Raw genomic sequence first — 26,207 nt, forward strand, 5'->3', positions numbered from 1 at the left:
TCTTACTTGCACATCCACCAATATCATTTATTGTATCCGTTGCTCCCGATGCGGTCTCCTCTACATTGGGGAGACTGGGCGCCTCCTAGCAGAGCGCTTTAGGGAACATCTCCGGGACACCCGTACCAATTAACCACACCGGCCCGTGGCCCAATATTTCAACTCCCCCTCCCACTCTGCCGAGGACATGGAGGTCTTGGGCCTCCTTCACCGCCGGTCCCTCACCACCAGACGCCTGGAGGAAGAACGCCTCATCTTCCGCCTCGGAACACTTCAACCCCAGGGCATCAATGTGGACTTCAACAGTTTCCTCATTTCCCCTTCCCCCACCTCACCCTAGTTCTAAACTTCCAGCTCAGCACTGTCCCCATGACTTGTCCGGACTTGTCCTACCTGCCTATCTCCTTTTCTATCTATCCACTCCACCCTCTTCTCCCTGACCTATCACCTTCATCCCCTCCCCCACTCACCCATTGTACTCTATGCTACTTTCTCCCCACCCCCATCCTCCTCTAGCTTATCTCGCCATGCTTCAGGCTCACTGCCTTTATTCCTGATGAAGGGCTTTTGCCCGAAACGTCAATTTCGAAGCTCCTTGGATGCTGCCTGAACTGCTGTGCTCTTCCAGCACCACTAATCCGGGATATGTGGAATAGTCCATCTTCCGCAGCTACACTGGCACCACCCCCCACCTTTTCCTCCGCTACATCGATGACTGTATCGGTGCTACCTTGTGCTCCCACGAGGAGGTTGAACAGTTCATCCACTTTACTAACACCTTCCACCCCGACCTCAAATTTACCTGGACCGTCTCAGACTCCTCCCTCTCCTTCCTAGACCTCTCCATTTCTACCTCGGACGACCGACTCAACACGGATATTTACTATAAACTGACCGACTCCCACAGCTACCTGGACTACACCTCCTCCCACCCTGCCCCCTGTAAAAACACCATCCCATATTCCCAATTCCTTCGACTCCACCGCATCTGCTCCCAGGAGGACCAATTCCAATACCAAAAAACCCAGATGGCCTCCTTCTTCAAAGACCGCAATTTCCCCTCAGACGTGGTTGACGATGCTCTCCACCGCATCTCCTCCACTTCCCGTTCCTCTGCCCTTGAACCCCTCCCCTCTAGTTGCCACCAGGACAGAAACCCACTGGCCCTCACCTACCACCCCACCAACCTCCAGATACATTGTATCATCCTTTGTCATTTCTGCCACCTCCAAACAGACCCCACCACCAGGGATATATTTCCCTCCCCTCCCCTATCAGCGTTCCAGAAAGACCACTCCCTGCGCGACTCCCTCGTCAGGTCTACACCCCCCACCAACCCAACCTCTACTCCCGGCACCTTCCCCTGCAACCGCAAGAAATGCAAAACTTGCGCCCACATCTCCCCCCTTACTTCCCTCCAAGGCCCCAAGGGATCCTTCCATATCCACCACAAATTCACCTGCACCTCCACACACATCATTTACTGCATCCGCTGCACCCGATGTGGCCTCCTCTACATTGGGGAGACAGGCCGCCTACTTGCGGAATGTTTCAGAGAACACCTCTGGGACACCTGCACCAACCAACCCAACTGCCCCGTGGCTGAACACTTTAACTTCCCCCTCTCACTCCGCTAAGGACATGCAGGTCCTTGGCCTCCTCCGTTGCCAGACCATGGCAACACGACGCCTGGAGAAAGAGCGCCTCATCTTCCGCCTAGGAACCCTCCAACCACAAGGGATGAATGCAGATTTCTCCAGCTTCCTCATTTCCCCTCCCCCACCTTATCTCAGTCCCAACACTCGGACTCAGCACCACCTTCTTGACATGCAATCTTCTTCCCGACCTCTCCGCCCCCACCCCCTCACCTTAACCTCCTTCCACCTATCGCATTCCCAACGCCCGTCCCCCAAGTCCCTCCTCCCTACCTTTTATCTTAGCCTGCTTGGCACACCCTGCTCATTCCTGAAGAAGGGCTTATGCCCGAAACGTCGATTCTCCTGTTCCTTTGATGCTGCCTGACCTGCTGCGCTTTTCCAGCAACACATTTTTCAGCTCGATTATGGTAGAAGGTCAGCATTGAGGGATTTATTCTGAGGATTGCGGTAGAGGACAGGCGCTCAGGGGATTATTCTGAGGATTATGGTGCAATAAATCCCTCAGCGTTGAGGGATTTGTTCTGAGGATTGCGGTAGAGGGCCTGGGCTAAAGGCATTTGCGCTGAGAATTACGGTAGTAGGTCAATGCTGAGGGATATATTCTGAAGATTACAGTAGAAGGTCAGCAATGAGGGATTTATTCTGAGGATTACGGTAGGCCCAGTGCGAAAGGGAATATTTTGAGGATTACGGGAGAGGGTCCACACTGAGGGGATTAATTCTGAGGATTACAGTAGAGCCAGCACTAAAGGGAATATTCTAAGGATTACGGTAGAGGGTCAGCACTGCGGGAGATATTCTGAGGATTACGGTCGAGGGTCAGCGCTGATGGGGAATATTCTAAGGATTACGGTAGAGGGTCTGCGTTGAGGGGAATATTCTGAGGATTACGGTAGAGGGTCAGCGCTGATGGGGAATATTCTGAGGATTACGGTAGAGGGTCAGCGCTGATGGGGAATATTCTGAGGATTAAGGTAGAGCCAGCGCTGATGGGGAATATTCTGAGGATTACGGTAGAGTCAGCGCTAAAGGGAATATTCTAAGGATTACGGTAGAGGGTCAGCGCTAAAGGGAATATTCTAAGGATTACGGTAGAGGGTCAGCGCTGAGGGAAATATTCTGAGGATTACGGTAGAGCCAGCGCTGCTGGGGAATATTCTGAGCATTACGGTAGAGTCAGCGCTAAAGGGAATATTCTGAGGATTACGGTAGAGGGTCAGCGCTGATGGGGAATATTCTGAGGATTACGGTCGAGGGTCAGCGGTCCGGGGGACGCTGAAGGCACGTGGGTCCGGGGTGGGGAGGGGGGCGTGGTCAGACGGGAGCTGCCGCTGATTGGCTCGGAGCGGCGGGCGGCAAATTGGCGCCAAGTGTCGGCGGGAGCTCGAGAGAGAGAGAGATTCAAATCCCCCCTCACCAATACTCCTGAAGCAGCGTGCCTCCAAAAAGCTCTCTTCACAGCCTCACCAATTCACATCTTGTTGACCAAAACAAAAACAAAAGCGAGATAAAGGCGCCAGAGACAGCAAGATAAATATTTCCAGAGAAAGGTAATGAGGTAGTAGTGGTGAAAACATTAACATTAACCATGAAGGCCTCAAGAGGAGACCCTGGTGGCTGTGGCCCCACTCTGGGATCAGTCGTTTCGTTTCACAAATGAGCAATGTCCTCAGAATGAAGTACACGTGTCAAAGCAGGGTAATTGCTTCAAAGAAAGCCCGGGGACCTTGAAATGGTCAGATACATAACTGTCAAGCTGAAGGAGGGACTTTCCAAAAACAAAACAAGTCAGTGATTAAAATGTACAGGTACTCGGTAAATAGCTCAAAATTGGCGAAGCAGGGAGCGAACCCGAAATAAATTGCATCAAAATAGCACAATAAGTAACAAGAGGAAAGGGTTTGGAGGCGCCGGTGTTGGACTGGGGGTGGACAAAGTTAAAAATCACACAACACCAGGTTATTGTCCAACAGTTAAAAATCACACAACACCAGGTTATTGTCCAACAGTTAAAAATCACACAACACCAGGTTATAGTCCAACAGTTAAAAATCACACAACACCAGGTTATTGTCCAACAGTTAAAAATCACACAACACCAGGTTATAGTCCAACAGTTAAAAATCACACAACACCAGGTTATAGTCCAACAGTTAAAAATCACACAACACCAGGTTATTGTCCAACAGTTAAAAATCACACAACACCAGGTTATTGTCTAACAGTTAAAAATCACACAACACCAGGTTATAGTCCAACAGTTAAAAATCACACAACACCAGGTTATAGACCAACAGTTAAAAATCACACAACACCAGGTTATAGTCCAACAGTTAAAAATCACACAACACCAGGTTATAGACCAACAGTTAAAAATCACACAACACCAGGTTATAGACCAATAGTTAAAAATCACACAACACCAGGTTATAGTCCAACAGTTAAAAATCACACAACACCAGGTTATAGACCAACAGTTAAAAATCACACAACACCAGGTTATTGTCTAACAGTTAAAAATCACACAACACCAGGTTATAGTCCAACAGTTAAAAATCACACAACACCAGGTTATAGACCAACAGTTAAAAATCACACAACACCAGGTTATAGACCAATAGTTAAAAATCACACAACACCAGGTTATAGTCCAACAGTTAAAAATCACACAACACCAGGTTATAGACCAACAGTTAAAAATCACACAACACCAGGTTATTGTCCAACAGTTAAAAATCACCCAACACCAGGTTATTGTCTAACAGTTAAAAATCACACAACACCAGGTTATAGACCAACAGTTAAAAATCACACAACACCAGGTTATAGACCAACAGTTAAAACTCACACACCACCAGGTTATAGACCAACAGTTAAATATCACACACCACCAGGTAATAGTCCAACAGTTAAAAATCACACAACACCAGGTTATAGTCCAACAGTTAAAAATCACACAACACCAGGTTATTGTCTAACAGTTAAAAATCACACACCAGGTTATAGACCAACTGTTAAAAATCACACAACACCAGGTTATTGTCTAACAGTTAAAAATCACACAACACCAGGTTATAGACCAACAGTTAAAAATCACACAACACCAGGTTATTGTCTAACAGTTAAACATCACACAACACCAGGTTATAGACCAACAGTTAAAAATCACACAATACCAGTTTATAGAGCAACAGTTAAAAATCCCACAACACCAGGTTATTGTCAACAGTTAAAAATCACACACCACCAGGTTATTGTCTAACAGTTAAAAATCACACAACACCAGGTTATAGACCAACAGTTAAAAATCACACAACACCAGGTTATTGTCCAACAGTTAAAAATTACACAACACCAGGTTATAGACCAACAGTTAAAAATCACACAACACCAGGTTATTGTCCAACAGTTAAAAATCACACAACACCAGGTTATTGTCTAACAGTTAAAAATCACACAACACCAGGTTATAGACCAACAGTTAAAAATCACAACACAAGGTTATAGTCTAACAGGTTTATTCAGGATTTGGAGGTGCCAGTGTTGGACTAGGGTGTACAAAGTTAAAAATCACACAACACCAGGTTATTGTCCAACAGGTTTTATTTGGAAGCACTAGCTTTTGGAGCGCTGTTCCTTCATCAGGTGGTTGTGGAGTATAAGATCGTAAGACAACCTTATAAAGGATTAAAAAGGATGAATACCTTAAAAACAAAGAAACATGATCATTGAGTATCTGAGTGGGCTAAGTACTTCAAATGGGATGGATAACTCAAAGTCTGGAATAAATCCAAATGTTGGAATAAAAAAAACAGATAAATAACTCTAATATTTTTAAAATACTTCAAGATGTGATGAATGTTACAAAAGCAAAATAAGGTTCCTTGCGAACAGTGCCCATGAAAGCAGATAATATAGCAGTTGGTGGAAAAGAAATGCTTATCTGATCAAACATATATGATGTAGAAAATAGCTTGATAACAGTGCTGTAATGTGCAATGTTGAAAATTGATCTTTGCAACAATGTAGAGCTCGAATTGTCGTGGCATTTTCAAATTTCTACTTGTTGGTTTTGGCATAGCAGGAAGTGGGCAGGGGAAAGAAATGATGGAGGGGAGGCTGGCCACTGCTGATTCGTGTTGCTTTCTGTGCCAAGTGAAGGGCATTATCGTGGGTGTCACGTGCATGTGCTGGACGCTTACACATGGCGCAGTGAGTGAGAATCCAACTCTGATGTTGTGTCCACCTGCCGCTAGCTCTGTTTCTGAGAACCTAAGATCTCTCACTCTTTCTCACTTGCCATGCCAATTGCTCTGGTACCTCCATGCTCAGAGAGTGGCTTCCCGGCTCTGACGGGCATCAGCTGCAACCAGACTCACAGCCACGGACAGGGTCCCCCATGGAGCACTTAGCTGTTGGGCAGCATGGTTAGAGCTAGATGGCACTCCACAATCCTGGGAAATGAGGATCAGTTGCATAGGAGGGTAATTGCGTTCATTAGCGGGTCCTGGATCTTCTCGGTGTGATAATTAACTGGGGTTAGTGAAATAATGCCCTCAATTTACAGTGCCTTTTGAAAAATAATGTAACACAGACTTAAAATAAAGAGAAGCTATCATATGCTTAGTAAGAGGTCAGTTGACTTGAATATAGGTACAGAATAAAACCACTAATACATGTTCAAACTCCATACTGACTGTGGGAGTTCTTAGAAGCCTTCCCACTCACTCTTGTATGTGCAGTGATCACTCTCATCCTGTGAGGACCAGGGGTCCATAGAAAATGCTTAGTATGAAAAATGCTGAGAATTATGCAGCATGGAATCAGACCCTTCGGTCCACTTGTCCATGCTAAGCAGTTTTCCTGAAATGAACTACTCCCATTTGCCTATATTTGCCCCATGTACCTCTAAACCTTTCCTATCCATGTATCTGTACAAACCCCTTCTAGGTGTTGCAATTATACCCATTTCTACCACTTCCTCTGGCAGCTCATTCCATACGTGCACCACCCTTTACTTGAAAAAGTTGCCCCTCAGATCCCTTATAAATCTTTCCCCTCTTACCTTAAACCTATGGTCTCTAGTTTTGGACTCCTCTACCCTGAGGAGAAGACCTTGACTAATCACCTTAAAGATGTCCCTATATAAGGTAAGCCTTATAAGGAGTCCTCAGCCTTTGACTGTCCAAAGAAAAAATACCCAGCCTATCTTGTAAATCTTTTCTGCACCCTTTCCAGTTTAATAACATCCCTCCTACAGCAGGGCCACCAGAATTGAATGTAATACTTCAGCTCTGTTATGTTATAGTCTGAACTTTGGAATAACTTTAATATTTGGGTGGTTATTGAAAGGAACAACTGTCATTATGTTATAGTGCATAGTGTGATAAATACCTCGCAGACCTTTAGACTGTGCAGTATACTGAGCAGGAGAAATCATTATGGCATTTTGGATAATGTTTAGTTATTATTGCAATAGAGACTGCAGTATATTGGGTTGAACCCTAAGCTCCAGTACCAACACCTTCAATTAACTATTCAATTTTGTCGTACCCTTTTCCATGCTAACCATCTCTGGTACCTCACTGATAGTGGCTCCACTTAATGATGTTTGTGGTAATTAGCACACTTAAAACTGTAATGAACACTCAAGATAAGCAGTTTGATTTAATAATGGTCTTAGTAATAACCAATTGAGCAAATACCACAGTTGTATAATCTTTTTTGTTTTAATTTTTATGAAAATCCAAATCCTTGAATATTCTCCCAGCTCCAGTGGTGTCTGCAAATGAGGGCGGGAGTTAATGTGCTAGTGTTTTCTCCAATTGAATGAGTTACTGATGGACTGCAGCTTGTTATAAATTCTCAGAGCCATACAGCACAGGAACAGACCCTTTGGTTCAACCAGCCTATAATTTTAAACTAAACCAGTCCCACCTGCCTGTGCTTGGCCCATATCTCTCCAAATCTTTCCTATTCATGTACTTATCTAAATGTCTTTTAAATGACGTAACTCTGCCTGCATTCACCACTTCTTCAGGAAATTCATTCCACAAGTGTGTAAAAAAAGGCCCCTCATTTTAAACAAAAACTCTCTCCTATCATTTTAAAAATATGCCCCCAATCTTGAAATCCCCCATCCTAGGGGAAAAGACACCGTTAACCATATCTATACCCTTCATAGTTTTATAAACCTCTGGTGGAAACAATTCCAGCCTATCTAGCCTTTCTTTATCACTCAATGTTCTGGTTTCCTCCCTGCTGAAGAAATACTTTATCCCACGGCCTGAGGTTAAAAGGCAGCACGTTTTCTGCTTTTGCCACAATTGATTCAAACCTTTGTGTTGGTACAGTGTGGCTGAGATTACGAACTCAGGCGACGTTAGATCATCATTCTGCTTTCCCAGTGGCTCTGAATAGACGAGAGGCACAGACCACAAGGTGTTGCATTTCAATTTTTCCACCAGACCCACTGATGGTGGAAGTACTTTCAGCTGCGTTGGCCGTGAGCTTTGGAATTCTCTCTTCAAGCTTTAAGATGCTCCTTGTAACCTACACCCTTGACCAAGTTTCTGGTCACTTCTTCACATATCTCCTTGCATTTGTGTTCCAGTGACACGTCCTGGGTACATTTGCTATGTTAAAGGCATGATGTAGCCTTTAACAAGGCTACAAGTCAATAATTAGGCCTTTGTTGATCACCTATATTAGCATAGGAGCAGGTGCACTAATGGGCCATTCGTGGGGTGGAAGGTGAGGACCGGGGGTTCTATACTTGTGATTGGAGGGGTGGAGTTCGAGGGCGGAGGTACGGGATGTGGAGGAGATTCGCTGGAGGGCATTGATGATCACGTGAGTCGGGAAATTGCAGTCCCTGAAATAGGAGGCCATTTGGAATGTCCTGGAAGTCCAACCACAACAAGGATAGACCCCACCCACCCCCCACCGGTCCTCACCTTCCACCCCATCGACTCTCCTGTTCCTTGGATGTTGCCTGACCCGTTCTGCTTTTCTGGCGCCACAGTTTTCACCTGTGACTGTCCAGCATCTGCAGTCCTCATTATCTCCTTTGGTAGGGAGACTAAAACTGCATACAACACTTCAGGTGTGGTCTCACCAAGGCCTTGTATAATTGCAGTAAGACATCCCTACTTCTGAATTCAAATCCTCTTGCACTGAAGGCCTTGTGCCTCCCTCATATTGCTTCCTGTCTACTTTCATTGACTTGCGAGCAAGGACACCAAGATCCCTTTGCATGTCAATATTTCCATTATATCATTGTTGAAAGATGCAAATCATACAACACCAGGTTATAGTCCAACAGGTTTATTTGGAAAAACTAGCTTTCGGAGTGCTGCTCCTTCATCAGGTGGTTGTTCGGAGTGGCGATTCGAAAGCTAGTGCTTCCAATTAAATCTGTTGGACTATAACCTGGTGTTGTGGGATTTGTAACTTTGTACACCCAGTCCAACACCGGCATCCCCAAATCATAGTTGAAAGAATACTATTCCTTTCTGTTTTTCACATCGAAGTGTATAACTTTACATTCAGCTGGACTAGTAGCAGGGTGGGCATTAACAATTTGTCTTGGGACTTCAGCCAAGAAATTTAATCAATCCTGATCCGTTTCTGGTAAAATTGTTGGAAGTGTACAGGTGTGGATTTCAGTATGACAAAAGCATGGTCTAATATAAGGCTCGATGGGAATTAATTTCATGACTTCATCTGTGACTGTATTTTTATTTGTTTATAGGATGCGAACATAGTTATCAAGCCCAGTGTTTTTTTGTCCATCTCTGATTGCCCTTGAGAAGATGGTGAGCCACCTTCTCAAGTCGCTGCACTCCAGGTGGTGTAGATGCTTCCATAATGCTGTTTGGAAGGGAATTCCATGATACTAGTCCAGCGACACTGAAGGCACAGCGATATGTTTCTAAGCCAGGATATCACGTGGCTCAGATGGGGTGGTGTTTGGTACCTTTGTCCTTCCAGGTGGTAGGGTTTGCTGATTTGGAAAGTGCTGTCGAGGGAGCCTTGGTGAATTTCGGCAATGCATTTTGTAGATGGCACACACTATTACGACTGAGCATCAATAGTGGAGGGAGTGGATGTGATGCCAATCCGGTGGGATGCTTTGTCCTGGATAGCGTCAAGCTCCTTGAGTATTATAGGACTGACATTTTATTATAACTACAGGGTTATGGGTGGGAAGTTAACTGATTGTTGTAGAACTGTCAACATTTTAAGGAGAGAGGAGAATGAGGAAATTAGTAAAAAGGAATCCTTTCTTTTCACGGTTGTTCTTGATTTGATTTGAGTTATTGTAGTTACGTGTACCTAAGGAAAGTGAAAAGCTTTGTTTGCGAGCAGTACGAGCATATCATGGTAAGCAAGGACATACAGATCAGAGGGTGTTAGATAGAGTGAGGCATACAGGTTACACTGCCCAGGAGGGGCACGAAGCAAGATCAACATTAACAAGATTAAACGTTATTTGAAGCTAGAGAGTCCATTCATCAGTTTAGTAACGGCAGTGAAGAAGCTGTTGGTGTCCATTCCAGCTTCTATTTCTGCCTGATGGAAGAGGTTGTAGGAGAGCATTACTGAGGTGCGCTGGGTCTTTGATGATGTTGTCAGCCTTTCTGCAGCAATGAGAAGTGTAGTTGGAGTCTGTGGATGGAAGGTTGGCTATCGTGATGGTCTGGGCTGTACACACCACCTTCAGCAGTTTCCTCTGGTCCTGGGCAGAGCAGTTGCTGTACCAGGCCGTCATGCACCTGGACAGCGTGCTTTCTATGGTGCATCTGCAAAAGTTGCTGCTTCAGTACTTTGTGTTAATGTGATTTGTAAATGTCCCATCAACATAGTTTAATATTCAATAAATTATTTTGAATTATTTAGTCATACCTGTTTAGGGATATTTTGGTATTACAAATTAACAGTTGAGAAACTCTGTACCGTGTGCACATATTCAACCCAAAAGCCTTAGGTCAGTGTTTATACTGGAATAGCCCCATAGGAATATCTCAGTGTTTGTATCAGGAAAATCTCCCTTTAAGAGCTCAGCCTGTCCTCGGAACAGAAGGTTGGACTATATTATTATGGTCAGGAGGTCCTGCAGTTTGTGTGTGGACAGTGTTCCCAAGCTACAGTAGCACACTTTGGCTCTGTCGGGCTGTTTGTCCCTCCCTGTTTTTCGAAGGTTAGATGTCACTATTCAAATCTAGCAGGACGTTGGTGATAGCTAGGAGTGGGACTGGCTGTGGAGGGGCCGGGGGTGTGGGGGGGGAAGGATTGGAGTTATTGATCATCTGAGTCTGTGGCAAGAGGTGGAGGGAGGAGTTTGGATCTGCCACCCCCACAGCAGCAAGACCGAGCCAACATGTGAAGCTTTTGGGCCTACGTAGCTAACTCAACCCTGCGACAACAAATGCAATATTAAATTTACAGTAAAGGAATCTATGTTAAATAAAGGTCAATTATTTATGGGTTCTCACAGATTAATGGACACAGTAATGAAAGCAGAAAGCTAAAGCATCTGTAAGAAACCTAGCGTACCATTTAATATGTATCAGTTATTGAAGCGTTTCTCTGTGCTGAATAAACTTCCCTGATGTATAACCTCCCTTTCAAAAATGTCATGACAAGCAGCTCATGTATAAAATCATGTAATTAATATTTAGGATGAGATCAGATCAGTTAATTGTAGGCGGCACTGTGGCTCAGTGTTTAGTACTGCTGCCTCACAACACCAGGAACCGGGTTTGATTCTACCGGGTTTGCACTTTCTCCCCACTCTCTGCATGGAGTTCCGCCAAGTGCTCTGGTTTCCTCCCACAGTCCAAAGATGTGCAGATTAGGGTGGATTGACCACGCTAAATTGCCCCATAGTATCTAGGGATGTGCTGGCTAAGTGGATTACCCATGGGAAAATGCAGGGATAGGGTAGGGGGTTGGGTCTGGGATGGGATAGTCTTTGGAGGGTCAGTGTGAACTCGAAGACTGAATGGCATGCTTCCACACTGTCAGGATTCTATGATTCTAATTGTAAGCTGAATAATTTGGCCAGAGGATGTGCAGAAAGAATGGGCTAAATTTTGACTTACAATGGTGGCAGGTTTGTGTCAGGTGGAAGAACTACCTCCAGCACAGCCACTGCCATCTCTAACAGAAGTTAGCTGGTGAAATGTGGAATTGTTGGGCCGAAGGGCCTGTTTCCACACTGTAAGTAATCTAAATCTAAAATCCAAATCTAAGTGCAATCCCAAAGAGGAGTGTCGCAACTTGGATTAAGACAAATGCATGGCTCAGTGATTTTCAGCTATTATTTCCCCTGGGGTGGGGGTGTCGAGAACTAGAGGGCATAGGTTTAGGGTGAGGGGAAAAATATGAAAGGGACATAAGAGCCAACTTTTTCACACAGAGTGTGGTGCATGTATGGAATGAGCTGCCAGAGGAAGTGGTGGAGGCTGGTGCAATTATAGCATTTATAAGGCACCTGGATGGGTATATAAATAGGAAATGTTTATAAGAATATGGGCTAAGTGCTGGCAAATGGGATGAGACTAGGTTAGGATATCTGGTTGGCATAGATGAGATGGACCGAAGGGTCTGTTTCCGTGGTGTACACCTCTATGACTCTGTGATCTGCTGTAAAATAAACAGTAGTATTTCCCTAGTAGTTGGTTAGTCTGGCAGCTTCCCGGAGGCAAGGGCTCAGTAGATTAAGGAGGTATGCTTTCATACCTACCTCCAGGTGCTTGGAGACTCCATGACTGGACATCTGCCTGTGACCTTCCCAGCCTCCATTCACTTCAGCATTAGACCTTGATCCCACCGTGAGACTTTTGACTGCATGCACACCCCCTACATCTTGTCCTCCGACCACATCCTGTGCCATGTTCCTCCCCTGTAGATATTGTAGACAGGAAACAACCCTTTCCCTTGGTGAGGGGATCAGTGATTAGAGGCATAGGTTTAAGGTAAGGGGGCAGGTGGTTGAGAGGGGATGTGAGGAAATGTTTTTCCAATCAGAAGGTGGTGAAAGTTTGGAACTGTAAGTGTGGCGGAGCACAAACCCTCATCACGTTTAAGATGTATTTAATATACACGTACAATGGCTGTGCGCCAAGGGCTGGAAAATGAGATTAGAATAGATAGGTAATTATTTTTGACTGGCGTGGTCCCAAAGGGCCTTTTTTTGTGCTGTCAACCTCTATGATCCTATTGTCCCAAGAATCTGCCTCACCTCTCCTAATGTGACTCACTATAAAATTCTGATATTGCTACCATGAAACATTACTGCCTTAAAGGCCTGACATAAGAACAAGTTTCTTTTATGACATGTCTAAGTGAAAAAGGAAGCTGAGAGACTGAACTACACAATAGAATTGGAAAGACAAAACAGACAGGAAAGTGGGTACCAAAGGTGGAATAGCATTGTCATTTTAAATCATTAACTTGGGAATTGTTGAAATAGTTTTGAATAGTACCTAAGAAAATTATGCCAAATTAAGGATGTTAATTTAGACTCTCTTTCTTTATTTGCAGGGACAAATGTGCAAAAAAGAAGATAGTGTTTAACAGAAAGTTGAAAGCTTCACATGAACCAAGTCAAACTCCTCAGAGAGCTGAGATTTAGAGAGAGGACCATGAAAGATTTTGAAGGTACGGTTATGCTAATAACTGTTGATTCTGTACATTAAAACCTTGTACAGTGCAACCTCGATTATTCAAACATCAATTATCCGAATTTTGGATTATCCGAACAAGATCTCAAGGTCCCGTTCATCAATAGGGTAGGAGAGATTGTGAGCGGATGTCTGCGAGGAGTCGGTGTGATGGGGGCCACATTGGCCTAACTGATGACTGCTCAGCCTGCCCACGGTTGTGGTGAGTTGGGGACCTGGAGAACAGTTCGTCCCTCCTGCCCCTTCCTCGCAACACAGCTTGCCCGCAAGCCGCTGACCACCGATCGACGCCAAGTGCCCTGACCAAGAGTCTGATCTTTAAACAGCCGCCGATCGCCCACAAACACACAGAGGGCCTGGCGGGAATGTGCGAGTGACATGCTGAAGGGATTAGGTAGCGAGGGGTGAAGGGAGTATGGTCAGTTATCCGAACAATCAGTTATCTGAACAAAATAATCCCTACCTGTGTCGTTCGGATAATTGAGGTTGCCCTGTCCATTACGTGGTAACTAAAACTGCAAGTTTAGTGAAGATTTGAAATGAGAATAGAGGGTACATAATGATGGAGAGGAATGATTCAGGTTCAATCTCTCACTCCATGTTCCTTATCTTACAAGTATCACAGTGTGGGATGATGCCTTTTTAAAGAAAAGAATAACACGCCATCACTGGAAGCAGTCCAGCGAGGATTCACTAGGTAGATCCGGGGAATGGAGGGACTCTCTTGTGAGGGGAGGTGAGAAAAGTTGCGCCTGTACTCATTGACGTTTCGGACAATGAGAGGCAACCTGATTAACATATATAATTAGGGGTCTTGATAGAGGTAGATATGGAGAGATTGTTTCCCCTTGTGAGTGACCAAAGGGCATAATCTCGGAATAAGGGGTCAGACATTTAAGACAGAGGTGAGGAGGAATTTCTTGTCTCAGAGAGTAGAATTAGAATTAGATTTATTGTCATGTGTACTCAAGGACAAAAGTATGGAGGTATAGTGAAAAGTGTACACTGCTGCCACAGATGGCACCATCTTAGGTACAAGGCACCAAGTTACAAATAGAATCATGGAGATGTACAGCACGGAAACAGACCCTTGGGTCCAACTCCATGTCAACCAGATATCCCAACCTAATCTAGTCCCATTTGCCAGCACTTGGCCCATATCCTTCCAAACCCTTCCTATTCATACACCCATCCAGATGCCTTTTAAATGCTGTAATTGTACCAGCCTCCACCACTTCCTCCGGCAGCTCATTCCATACACACACCTCCCCAGCATGAAAAAGTTGCCTGTTTGGTTCCTTTTATATTTTTCCCCTCTCATCCTAAATCTATGCCCCCTAGTGCTAGACTCCTCCACCCCAGGGAAAAGACTTTGTCTATTTATCCTATCTATTCCCCTCATGATTTTATAAATCTCTATTTGGTCACTTGTCAGCTTTCGACGCTCCAGGGAAAACAGCCCCAGCCTATTCAGCCTCTCCCTGTAGCTCAAATCCTCCAACCCTGGCAACAGCCTTGTAAAACTTTACTGAACCCTTTCAAATTTCACAATATCATTCCGATTGGAAGGAGACCAGAATTGCACGCAATATTCCAACAGTGGCCTAACCAATGTCCTGTACAGCTGTAACATGACCTCCCAACTCCTGTACTCAATACTTTGACCAATATAGGAAAGCATACCAAACACCTTCTTCACTATCCTATCTATCTGCGACTCCACTTTCAAGGAGTTATGAACCTGCACTCCAAGGTCTCTTTGTTCAGCAACACTCCCTAGGACCTTACCATTAAGTGTATAAGTCCTGCTAAGATTTGCTTTTCCAAAATGCAGCACCTTGCATTTATCTAAATTCAACTCCATTTGCCACTCCTCAGCCCATTGGCCCATCTGATCAAGATCTCGTTGTAATCTGAGGTAACCTTCTTTGCTGTCCACTACACCTCCAATTTTGGTGTCATCTGCAAACTTATTAACTATATGTCTTAAGTTCACATCCAAATCATTTGTATAAATGACGAAAAGTAGCGGACCCAGCACCGATCCTTGTGGTACTCCACTGGTCACAGGCCTCCAGTCTGAAAAACAACCCTCCACCACCACCCTCTGTCTTCTACCTTTGGGCCAGTTCTGTATCCAAATGGCTAGTTCTCCCTGTATTCCACGAGACCTAACCTTGTTAACCAGTTTCCCATGGGGACCCTTGTCGAACACCTTACTGAAGTCCATATAGATCACGTCAACCGCTTTGCCCTCATCAATCCTCTTTGTTAATTCTTCAAAAAACTCAATCAAATTTGTGAGACATGATTTCCCACGCACAAAGCCATGTTGACTATCCCTAATCAGTCCTTCTTAGGTCCTAAAACATTAGATACAAAAATAGAGAAACAAAGAGAAAAGTTTTATATTACAGTTCTTCATAGTATAAATTAGGAAAATGAAGAAATAAAGTTAAAAGATAGACATTACCAGTCTTTCTGTAGCCTGCAGTCGCTGAACACTGGGGGCTTTCCATACACGGTTTTGTATCCCCTGAGCTGGGCTGACCCTAACCTGGCTGCCAAGCCGTTGACTGTCATCTATGACAGACTGACCGCACTGGGCTCCCAGCCCACTGGCTGCTCCGCTTCACTCCGGGACTGCTGGTCACCACGCTTCGGGCCCTCAGCTGCCGCAATGCTCCAATGCAGTCCCTGCTGCTCTCTCCAGAAGGTAGATTTTTTTAAAAACTAAAAAACAAAAGAGAAGAAAGAGAAAACGAGGGAAAAAAAAAGAAGCAGACGCAAAGCTGAGCCTGGACGCTGCCTACTCCACTGCTGCCATCTTGGAATAGATTAGAATAAGGTAGTGACTCTACAGAATTCTTCACTGCACAGGGCTGTCAAAGCAGGTCTTCAAGTACATTCGAGGTTGATTTAGACAAATGTTAAATCAGTAAGGGCATTGAGGGTTATGGGGAAAAGTGGAGTTGATAATTCTCAGATTAGCCATGATGTCAGGGGGAGGCAATGGCCTAGTGGGAGTATCACTGAATTGTTAATCCAGAGACCCTGATAATGTCCTGGGGATGTGGGTTCGAATTGTGCAGGTGATGGAATTTGAATTCAGTTAAAAAAAATTCTGGAATTAAGAGTCTAATGACCATGAATCCATTGTCGATTGTTGGAAAAACCCATCTGGTTCACTAATGCCCTTTAGGGGAAGGAAGCTTCCATCCTTACCTGGTCTGGCCTACATGGGATTCCAGACCCACAGCAATGCGGTTGACTCTTAAATGCCTTCTGGGCAATTAGGGATGGGTAATAAATGAAAGCCCAGCCAGCGATGCCCTCATCTGGTGAATGAATAAAACAAAATGACCTGATGGGCCGAATGGCCCATCTCATGGTCACTACATGGCTGAGGCGAGGACTTTCCAGACTGTCAGTCCCGATGGAGTCACGAGATGAGATTTTGGGATCACAAGCACTGAGGTAGAGCCAGCCATCACAGACCTCAGACTGAGCACTAACAGCCGCAAGGCCCCTTTAAATTATTATGTTAAAGTAATTGGTGTTTTGTGAACTAATGAACAGATCTTTGAGACCTGATTGCTCCTCCTGCCCATACAGTGATAGTTATATAAGAAACATTCCCTGCAGCTGAAACACTTCACATGATGCTTAGCCTCATACTTCGTGCCCCACTGCATCCCCTAATACACACAAGCCAACCTTCCATCCGTTGAGGACGAGAAAGTGAGGACTGCAGATGATGAAGATCAGAGTCGAGAGAGTGGTGCTGGAAAAGCACAGCAGGTCAGGCACCATCTGAGGAGCAGGCGAATCGACGTTTCTGGCATAAACCCTTCATCAGGAAAGAGGCTTGTGGGTTGGGGCTGAGATATAAGTGGGAGGGGGGTGGGGCTGGGGGCAAGGTAGCTGGGAATGTGATAGGTAGATGAGGGAGAGGGTGATAGGTCGCGGGGGAGTGATGGACTGGTCCGTAGGGTGGTTCCGAGTTGAAGGCTTGGGACTGGGATAATCCTGCCCGAAACGTCGATTTTCCTGCTCCTAGGATGCTGCCTGACTTGCTGTGCTTTTCCAGCACTACACTTTCGACTTCCATCCATTGACTCCATTTGTACGTCCCACTGCCTCAGGTAGGCAGCCAACGTAAAGACCCAGAGCTAGGTTGTGAATTCTTAAAAGTGCGAGACCTTGCATCTAGCCTCTGGGCCACACGCTAGTACATGCGGGTTGCTTTGGAAGAATGAGAGGCGAGCTTTTTTGATTCGTAACAGGTTCTTGGGAGACTTAATGGAGTGGATGCAGTGAGGTTGTTTACTGTCAGGGGAGAGTCCATGGCCAGAGGTTGTAATCTCAGAGCAAAGTGTCACACCCAATAAGGACAGGAGATGACGAGTTTCTTCTCTCAGACGGGAGTGAATCTGTGGAGTTCTTCACTGCAACGGGTGGTTGAAACTGGGTCATAAGGTATATTCAAGGCTGAGATAGAATCATAGGATCCCTACAGTGCAGAAAGAAGCCATTCAACCCATCCACGCTGCACCAACCCTTGGAAGGGCATTCCACTTAGTCCCCTACCCCATCTCCATAAACTCCACATTTGCCATGGCTCGTCCACATTTGCCATGGCTAATCCACCTAGCCTGCACATCCCTGGACACTACAGGTCAATTTAGCATGACCAATCCACCCGAACCTGCATATTTTTGGACTGTGGGAGAAAACCGGAGCGCCTGGAGGAAACCCACGCATAAACGGGGAGACTGTGTAAACATCACACAGACAGTCGCCCAAGGCTGGTATCAAACCTGGGTCCCTGGTACTATGAGATAGACAACTTTTTAATTAGTAAGGGGCTAAATTGTTATAAGGAGAAGGCAGAAAATTGGAGTTGATGATTATCAGATCAGCCACAATCTAATTAAATGGGGAAATAGACTTCATTTGCTGAGTGGCCTACTTAGAGTGATAGAGATGTACAGCATGGAAACAGACCCTTCAGTCCAACCCGTCCATGCCGACCAGATATCCCAAACCAATCTAAACCCACCTGCCAGCACCTGGCCCATATCCCTCCAAACCCTTCCTATTCATATACCCATCCAGATGCCTCTTGAATGTTGTAATTGTACCAGCCTCCACCACTTCCTCTGGCAGCTCATTCCATACACGTACCACCCTCTGTATGAAATAATTGCCCCTGTAGGTCTCTTTTATATCTTTCCCTCTCACCCTAAACCTATGCCCTCTAGTTCTGGACTCCCCGACCCTAGGGAAAAGACTTTGCCTATTTACCCTATATCTGTTGGTCTTATAGAATCATAAGAATTGACCTATTTCACAATAGCGTGAGCTTTTTATGGCTAACTGCACCACCGACTGTGTTATTTATTACACTGATTATGAATTAAGTGCTTCTCTGCAATACCCAAACCCCCCAACAACATACAAATGGCCACACATCACCCAAATGTGGACATGGAGGCAACCAGGCTGTCTACAGTGTTGCCATTTGTTACAAATAAGGAGGATCTCTCATCAGTAAAGAGGTTGACGCACTTGCCTGTTGACGGAAGGAAGCTGGAGAAAGGTTCCAGAGGTCATATACCACTCACTCTGAGTTTTTATTTTAATTTCCAATCAACCACTTTAGGATGGCACTGTAGCCCAGGGACCCGGGTTTGATTCCACCCTCTGGCGACTGTCTGTGTGGAGTTTGCATGTTCTCCCTGTGTCTGCGTGGGTTTCCTCTGGGTGCCCCGGTTTCCTCCCACAATCCGAAGGTGTGCAGGTTAGGTGGATTGGCCCTGTGATGCAGACAAGTTGGTTAGCCGTGGTAAATGCAGGATCCCAGAGGTAGGGCGGGGTCTGAATCTGGGTGGGATGCTCTTTGGAGGGTTGCTACAGACGCAATGAGCCCAAAGGGCCTTGTACCGCACTCTAGGGATTCCATGATCCTGTGAACCTGTTCAGAGTTGCTATCGCACATCTCTGGAGCTGGTGGGACCTGAACCTGGGCCTCCTGGTCTAGAGGTAGGGACACTACCAGATCCTCTCACCTGTGTACCAATTCCTGCCAACGTGTTTCAGGAGCTCTGCCCTGTTTATGAGACAGTAATTGTAGAACAGCACACTAGGCATGCCTGTCAAATGTAGAGAAGCTTGTCTTACACAAAAGTGAAAGGGACATGATTTCATCAGGACCCAGATGGATTGCCCACCTATTGCTAAATGCTTAGAAAGCTGTGCCATGCAGGAAAAATATGTACAAACATATGAGGTAGGAGCAGAAATAGATTATTCAACCCCTTCACAACCTGCTCTGCTATTTAGTAAGATCAGTGACTAATTTGCTTTGTCTTGGAGGTGCCAGTGTTGGACTGAGGTGGACAAAGTTAAAAATCACACAACACCAGTTTATAGTCCAACAGGTTTATTTGAAAGCATTAGCTTTTGGAGCGCTGCTCCAAAATTCGCTATAAATTCTGTGAGCATGATCTTAACTTCCACAACCACCTGATGAAGGAGCGACACTCAGAAAGCTAGTGTGCTTCCAAATAAACCCGTTGGACTATAAACTGGTGTTGTGCAATTCGTTTTGTTTCAAATTCTGTGTTTCCATCTACGTCAATAACCTTTGATTCCTCTGCCCAACAAGAATTGGTGTCTACCATCACATTAAAAATATTCATTCTGTTGTGGACAAGACCAAACTCCCTCAAAATAGCCGAGACTCTAACTTTTATTTAAATGCAAGTATAAGACGCCGTGTTCCAGTTGTGATTTGATTGGTCCAACTATGAGGCTTTAAGCAAAACACACTTTCTTCTTACCCCAGTTAAAATACAAACAAAAAAAAAGAATTGGCACAACTTTAACTTGGTCGAAACACTTCAGAAAAGAGTACATTATTTAACTACTGATCATCAACTGTTCCAATATAGCAATATATAAACACACCCTTGGCAAAGGCAAATTCAGCAAAACAGATTTTCCTCACTTGCTATCTCCTCCAGCCCAGGAGAAAGAAACAAGGAAGGAAACAATTTAGCAACTTCAAACCCCAACTTCAACTGAAAGAAAAACTGAAACCCTGGGTCTGTGTGAGTCTGACTCCACCCACTCTCAGCGACCTTCCCCCAGAACCCAACACCCTCCTCCCATTTATGTCACCACCCCCTCAGTTCACACCCTCATTCCTGATGAAGGGCTTTTGCCTCCTGCCCCTCGGATGCTGCCTGACCTACTGTGCTTTTCCAGCACCACACTTTTGACTCTGATCTTCAGCATCTGCGGTCTTCACTTTCGCCACGTTTTTTTTTGTCTAACACTCGGAGTTCGACGCTGTTTACCCACTGCTTCTGAAGCTGACATTCTGGTGAGTGTGGTGGCACCTCTCTGAAATAAAGAAACAGCACAGTTCTGTTGTGACTGATCCCGTGTCCACCACCTTCTGAGGCAGAATTCCTGAACTGCACAACTCACAGAGAGATAAGATCTCTGTTCTAAAATGGAGGCCCATAATTTTAAAACAGTGCCACCTCCCCACCTCCTTAGTTCTGGACTGAGCCACGAGAAGTTCCCACATTGTCAAGGCCATTCAGCATCTTATGCAGTTTAGTTAAACCTCCCCTTACTCTTTCAACTCCAGTGGAAATGAGCCCTGCCCTGCCCCAGCTTTCCTTCGTGAGATAACTTGCTAATTCGAGGTATCAGTTTAGTAAACCTCTTCTGACCCATTTCCAACACATCATCAGGGGCAGCTAGCTGACACAACAGGCATGACAAGTATGTCCACGGTAAAGCACTCTTCAAAAGTGAAAGGAAACAAAATCAGTTCCACTCAATGTGATGGACTTGATTCTCCTTCCAGCAGAAAACACTTAACCTTTCCAGCAATTTCCCCACTCTATTGTCTCCCCTTTCATAGAATCCCTACAGTGTGGAAGCAAGCCATTTAGCACATGGTGTCCATGTCTCTGAAGAACATCCTGCCCAGAAGCCCCCCACCTGCGTCCTATCCCTGTAACCCTGCATTTCCCATGGCTAACCCACCTAGCCTGCACATCTTTGGACTGTGGGTGGAAACTTTCCTCCCCATCTTTGAATTATCTTTGTTGCTGCATCATATTTCCTCTCTTGGGGGGGGGGGGGGGTGTTCACACGGGGTCACTCTGTGCCACTTTAGAGGCCATGACCCTTCTTTAGTCTTTCAGGGGATGGGATGAGTGTCGCTGGCTGGGACCCCTCAGTTGACGGTGAGAAGGTGGGGGTGAGCCACCTTCTTTGTCTGCTGTAGACCGTGTGGAGTAGGGATGCCCACTGTGCTGTTAGCGTGTGAGTTCCAGAACTTTTGACTCAGTCACTCTGAAGGAACAGCCAATGTAGTTCCAAGTCAGAATGGTGTGTGGCTCGGAGGGGAAGTTGGAAGTGGTGGTGTTTCCATGCTAATTCTAAGGACTGTAAATATCTGCTGCAGAAATATGAGCCAAGCACCCGCTCTTGCGACCGGAGGCATACCTGATAAGGGCTTCAGGAGTTTTACAAAGTGAGCTGTAAGGTGCACAGACTCTGATTTTTGCTTTTCCTGTCAGGAGCGGGAACTGCCGTAGTCAGGAATTGTTGTTGCCAAACAGGTAACATCAATAGAAGAATAAAAGGCGTGGAAGGAACAGGCCTAATTTGTTCTGAAAGAGGACGATAGTGGGACTGGAAAACCAGCCTGCTCAGCTTTCAGTAGGAAAAGTGAGAGTATCTGTACTGACTTAGCTAGCAATTATATAAATCTGCCTTTTACTGCTATGGTTGCAAGACTAAGGAAATGAAATGTTTAACACCAGGGTCCTGGGCATCATCGCCAGTAAAATCACCTGCAATCATATTGTCTAAAGCCTGATGCTAAATATGCACAATATTTAGAGGGTTTGTTCACATCTTTTACGCATGGAATTACTCTTGCCACTAAAGACTTCCTCCAGTGTACAGGAACATTAGACTTAGGAGTAGATCCATTTGGCCCTTTGAGCCTGTTCTGTTATTCAATAAATTTGTGGCTGATCTGGTTGCCATCTGAACTCCACCTTCCTGTCTGCCGCCTTAACCATTGAGTTCCCCAATGTGTTGACAAAAAGTACTCTAACTCAGCTTAGAATTAATAATACAATGGTTCAGGTTCCTCTGCTGTCTGGAGAGGACAATTCCATGTACTAATGACCCTCTGGGAAAAACATTCTTCTCATCCCTGACTTAAAAAGGGAGACCTATTCTTAATAAAAGCAGAAATTGCTGGAAAAGCTCAGCAGGTCTGACAGCCTTTGTGGAGAGAAGTTAGAGTTAATGTTTCAGGAGCAAAACTCTTCCTCAGAACTGGTTCCTTTTATTTCCCTGGCTCTAGTGTCCTTCCATAAAAGAAAACATTCTCCTGGTATCCAACTATCAGGTTCCCTCACGGTCTTATATGCTTCCTTAGAATGAGAAAACTTTTAATTTTTCTAAACTCCAATAGGTATAGGCCCAATCGTTCTTCATTAGATAAGCCCTTCATCTCAGGAGTGATCTTTTCCCAGCAAAATCTTATGGACAGTTCTTTTTCATTCATGGGGTGTAGTTGTTATTGACTGGGTCAGCATTTATTGCCCATACCTCACGTATTCTTGACAAGGTGATGGTGAGCTGCCTTCCTGAGCTGCTGTGGCCCATTTGGTGTGGGCCATCTGCAATGAACTTCGGGAGGGAGTTCCAAGATTCTGACCCGGCGACATTGAAGCAGTGGCGATATATTTCCTGGTCAGGGTGGTGACCGGCTGGGAGGGGAACTTACAGGTGGTTTTCCCATGTATCTGCTGCCCTCAGTCACCATGGGTTCAGGAGGTGCTGTCCAAGGAGCCTTGGTGAATTTCTGCAGTGCAGCTTGTTGATGATACTGATACTGTTGTTAATGAGCATTGGTGGTTGACAGAATGAACGTTTGTGGATGTGGTGCATTCAAAAAGCTGTCACTGTTTATAAATCTCCAAAACATTTATTTTGACTACTCTCCGTATAGAAAATCAGTTGTAAGCAAATGAAATGTGCCACGTACTCACATTTCTCTATCTCACAATAATTGTCAGTAGGCTTAAAATCAAATGTTTCCTCACCAGTTTCTGTGGCTGCACCCACTGTATTCAATAAGGCAATGCACCTTTTAAAATGAAAGATCTTTTAATTGATTTGCATTTTGTGTACTTACTTTTCTAGAGCTGAGGAAACTGTGCTGTGCTGATAATCCTGGTACATTTGAGGTGTCTGCAGCAAGCAATGGTAGGTTTTAAGTAGCTAGGACAGACATGGCATGCATTTCTATAATTGTTGGATAAAAGTGTCTTTTCTCCAAATATTTTCTCACAAGAACTATGCATCAGAGTACCTTTGGCATCTAACAGTTTTCAGCTATAACCCAAGGTAGACAGGACGGTGAAGAAGGTGTTAGGTATGCTTGCCTTCATTTGTCAGTGCATTGAGCATAGGAATTGGGACATCATATTGCGGCTGTACAGGGTATTGATGAGGTCACTTTTGGAATATTGCATTCAGTTCTGGTCTCCCCGCTATAGGAAAGATGTTGTTAAACTTGAAAGCGTTCAGAAAAGATTTACAGAGATGTTACCGAGAATGGAGGGTTTGAGCTATATAGGGGCTGAATAGGCTTGGGCTTTTTTCCTCTGGTGTGTTGGAGGCTGAGGGATGACCGTATAGAGGTTTATAAAATCATGAGGGGCATGAGCAGGTTGAATAGTTAAGGTTTTTTTTCAGAGTAGCTGAGTCCAAAACTAGAGGGCTTAGGTTTAGGGTGAGAGGGGAGAGATATGAAAGGGACCTGAGAGGCAACCTCTCAGGTGTGTTTATGGAATGAGCTGCCTGAGGAAGTGGTGGAGGCAGGTACAGTGACAACATTGAAAAGACAATTGGACAGGTACATTGATAGGGAAGGTTCAAAGGGATACGGGCCAAATGCAGGCAAATGGGACACAGTCATTTTGGGAAATCTGTTCAGCGTGGAAGAGTTGAATCAAAAGGTCTGCTTCTATGCTGTGGGACTCTATGATGGAAAATGTCACAAATGGTAGAGCTAAAATTATTGTCTCCTTTAGGGTTTCTATTGTCTGCATCTTATGTTGAATGTGCTGAAGAAAAAGAGCGAGGAAAGGTTACTTAGTTTGAAGAAGTACTTTCTGTTTTGATGCCTTAGTGGTTAAAAGTAGATTCTGTGCGCAGGAGACAAGAAAGCTCCTGATGTCTATAGCTGCCATTAGTCAGTGTGTCTTTTCGCCCTTTTTTCCTTCCTGGGATCTGGGTGTTGCATTAAGGTGTTTCCACTGTCTGATTGCTCTTTGGACTGTGTGGCTTGCTCAGCCATTTCAGAAGGCAATTAAAATATCCATTCCTTACTCACCATCTGCATAAAACACTGGGTTGTAATGTTGCTTAAAGTGTTAAGGATGTTGTTAAAATTGAGAGGGCGCTGAAAAGATTTACAAGGATGTTGCTGGGACTGAAGGGTTTGAGCTATAGGGGAAGGGAAGCTGAATAGGCTGGGGCTGTTTTCCCTGGAGTGTCAATGGCTGAGGGGCGACCATATCGAGGTTTTTTAAATCTTGGGGGGGCATGGATAAGGGTGACTAGCCAAGGTCTTATTCCAAGGGTGGGTGAGTCCAAAACTATAAGGCATACCTTGAAGGTGAGAGGGGGACGATTTAAAAAGGACCTTTATCAGGCAGGTGGTGGTGCGTGTATGGAACGAGCTACTTGGGGAAGTGGTGACATTTAAAAGGCATCTTGATAGGTATTTAAATAGGAAGGGTGTATAGGGATATGGGCCAAATGGGAATAGGTCCATAGAATCCATATGGTGTGGAAACAGGCCCTTCAGCCCAACAAGTCCACATTGACCATGTGAAGAATAATTTACCCAGATCCATTCCCCTACCCTATTTACTTCTGACTAATGCACCTAACCTGCACATCCCTGAACATTATGGGCAATTTATCATGGCCAATTCATCTAACCTGTACATCTTTGGATTGTGGGAGGAAACTGGAACACCCAGAGGAAACATACGCAGACACGGGGAGAATGTGCAAATTCCACACAGACAGTCGTCCAAGGCTGGATTTGAACCCAGGTCCCTGGTGCTATGAGGCAGCAGTGATAACCACTGAGTCACTATGCCATCCCAGGCCAATTGGTACGTCTGGTTGGTGCGGACGAGTTGGACCAAAGGGTGTGTTTCCATGCTATGTGACTCTCTGACTGACTATCAGAATCCTAGTTGATTTTATTTCTTGTGCTACCTGGCAGCACTGAGACTAACTAACATGAGCTCCTGGATTGTTGTGCTGGCTATAGTCAGCTAACGTGCCACATGCCATGGGCCAAGCCTCTTGGTTTGTATCTTCAGTGAGTATCACATCAAGTATCACAGCAAGCCATCTGGCCATCTGGATGCTGGTCCCATGTTTTTAAAAAATCACAGAATGGTTAAAGTACAGAAACATGCCATTCAGCCCATCCCTGAAGGAACTAATCCCACTTCCCCACCTTACCTGTAGCCCTGTATGATTACCTTTGGAAATTCATGACTGAATTTGCTTCCACCACGATACATCCCAAATCCTAACTGTTTGCTACGTAAAAGAACGTTTCGTGCCATCAATGCTTCCTTTGTCAATTCACCTTAAATCAAGAAACAAAAACATACATTTTATAATGATTGCAATATCAATTATGTTTTCTTTATTGCAGTTTTCAATAGGTTCCTGTTAAACTGGTCCTTACAAAATCAAATAGCTTACAGCGTTACTTCAT

General features: G+C 44.9%; 1 protein-coding gene across 1 annotated transcript in view; it reads left to right on the top strand.

Moving 5' to 3' along the window:
* The first annotated feature begins 3,050 nt into the window (after nucleotides 1-3,050).
* Nucleotides 3,051-26,207, top strand: part of LOC140492547 (uncharacterized) — a 128,127-nt gene continuing 104,970 nt past the window's right edge. The window contains exons 1-3 of the mRNA XM_072591489.1: nucleotides 3,051-3,208; nucleotides 13,209-13,325; nucleotides 23,600-23,662. Coding sequence (XP_072447590.1) covers nucleotides 13,262-13,325; nucleotides 23,600-23,662 — 127 coding nt within the window. The 5' untranslated portion in view covers nucleotides 3,051-3,208; nucleotides 13,209-13,261. The remainder of the gene's footprint in view (nucleotides 3,209-13,208; nucleotides 13,326-23,599; nucleotides 23,663-26,207) is intronic.

This window comes from Chiloscyllium punctatum, chromosome 21, assembly GCF_047496795.1.
Source record: "Chiloscyllium punctatum isolate Juve2018m chromosome 21, sChiPun1.3, whole genome shotgun sequence".
Taxonomy (NCBI): Eukaryota; Metazoa; Chordata; class Chondrichthyes; order Orectolobiformes; family Hemiscylliidae; genus Chiloscyllium; species Chiloscyllium punctatum.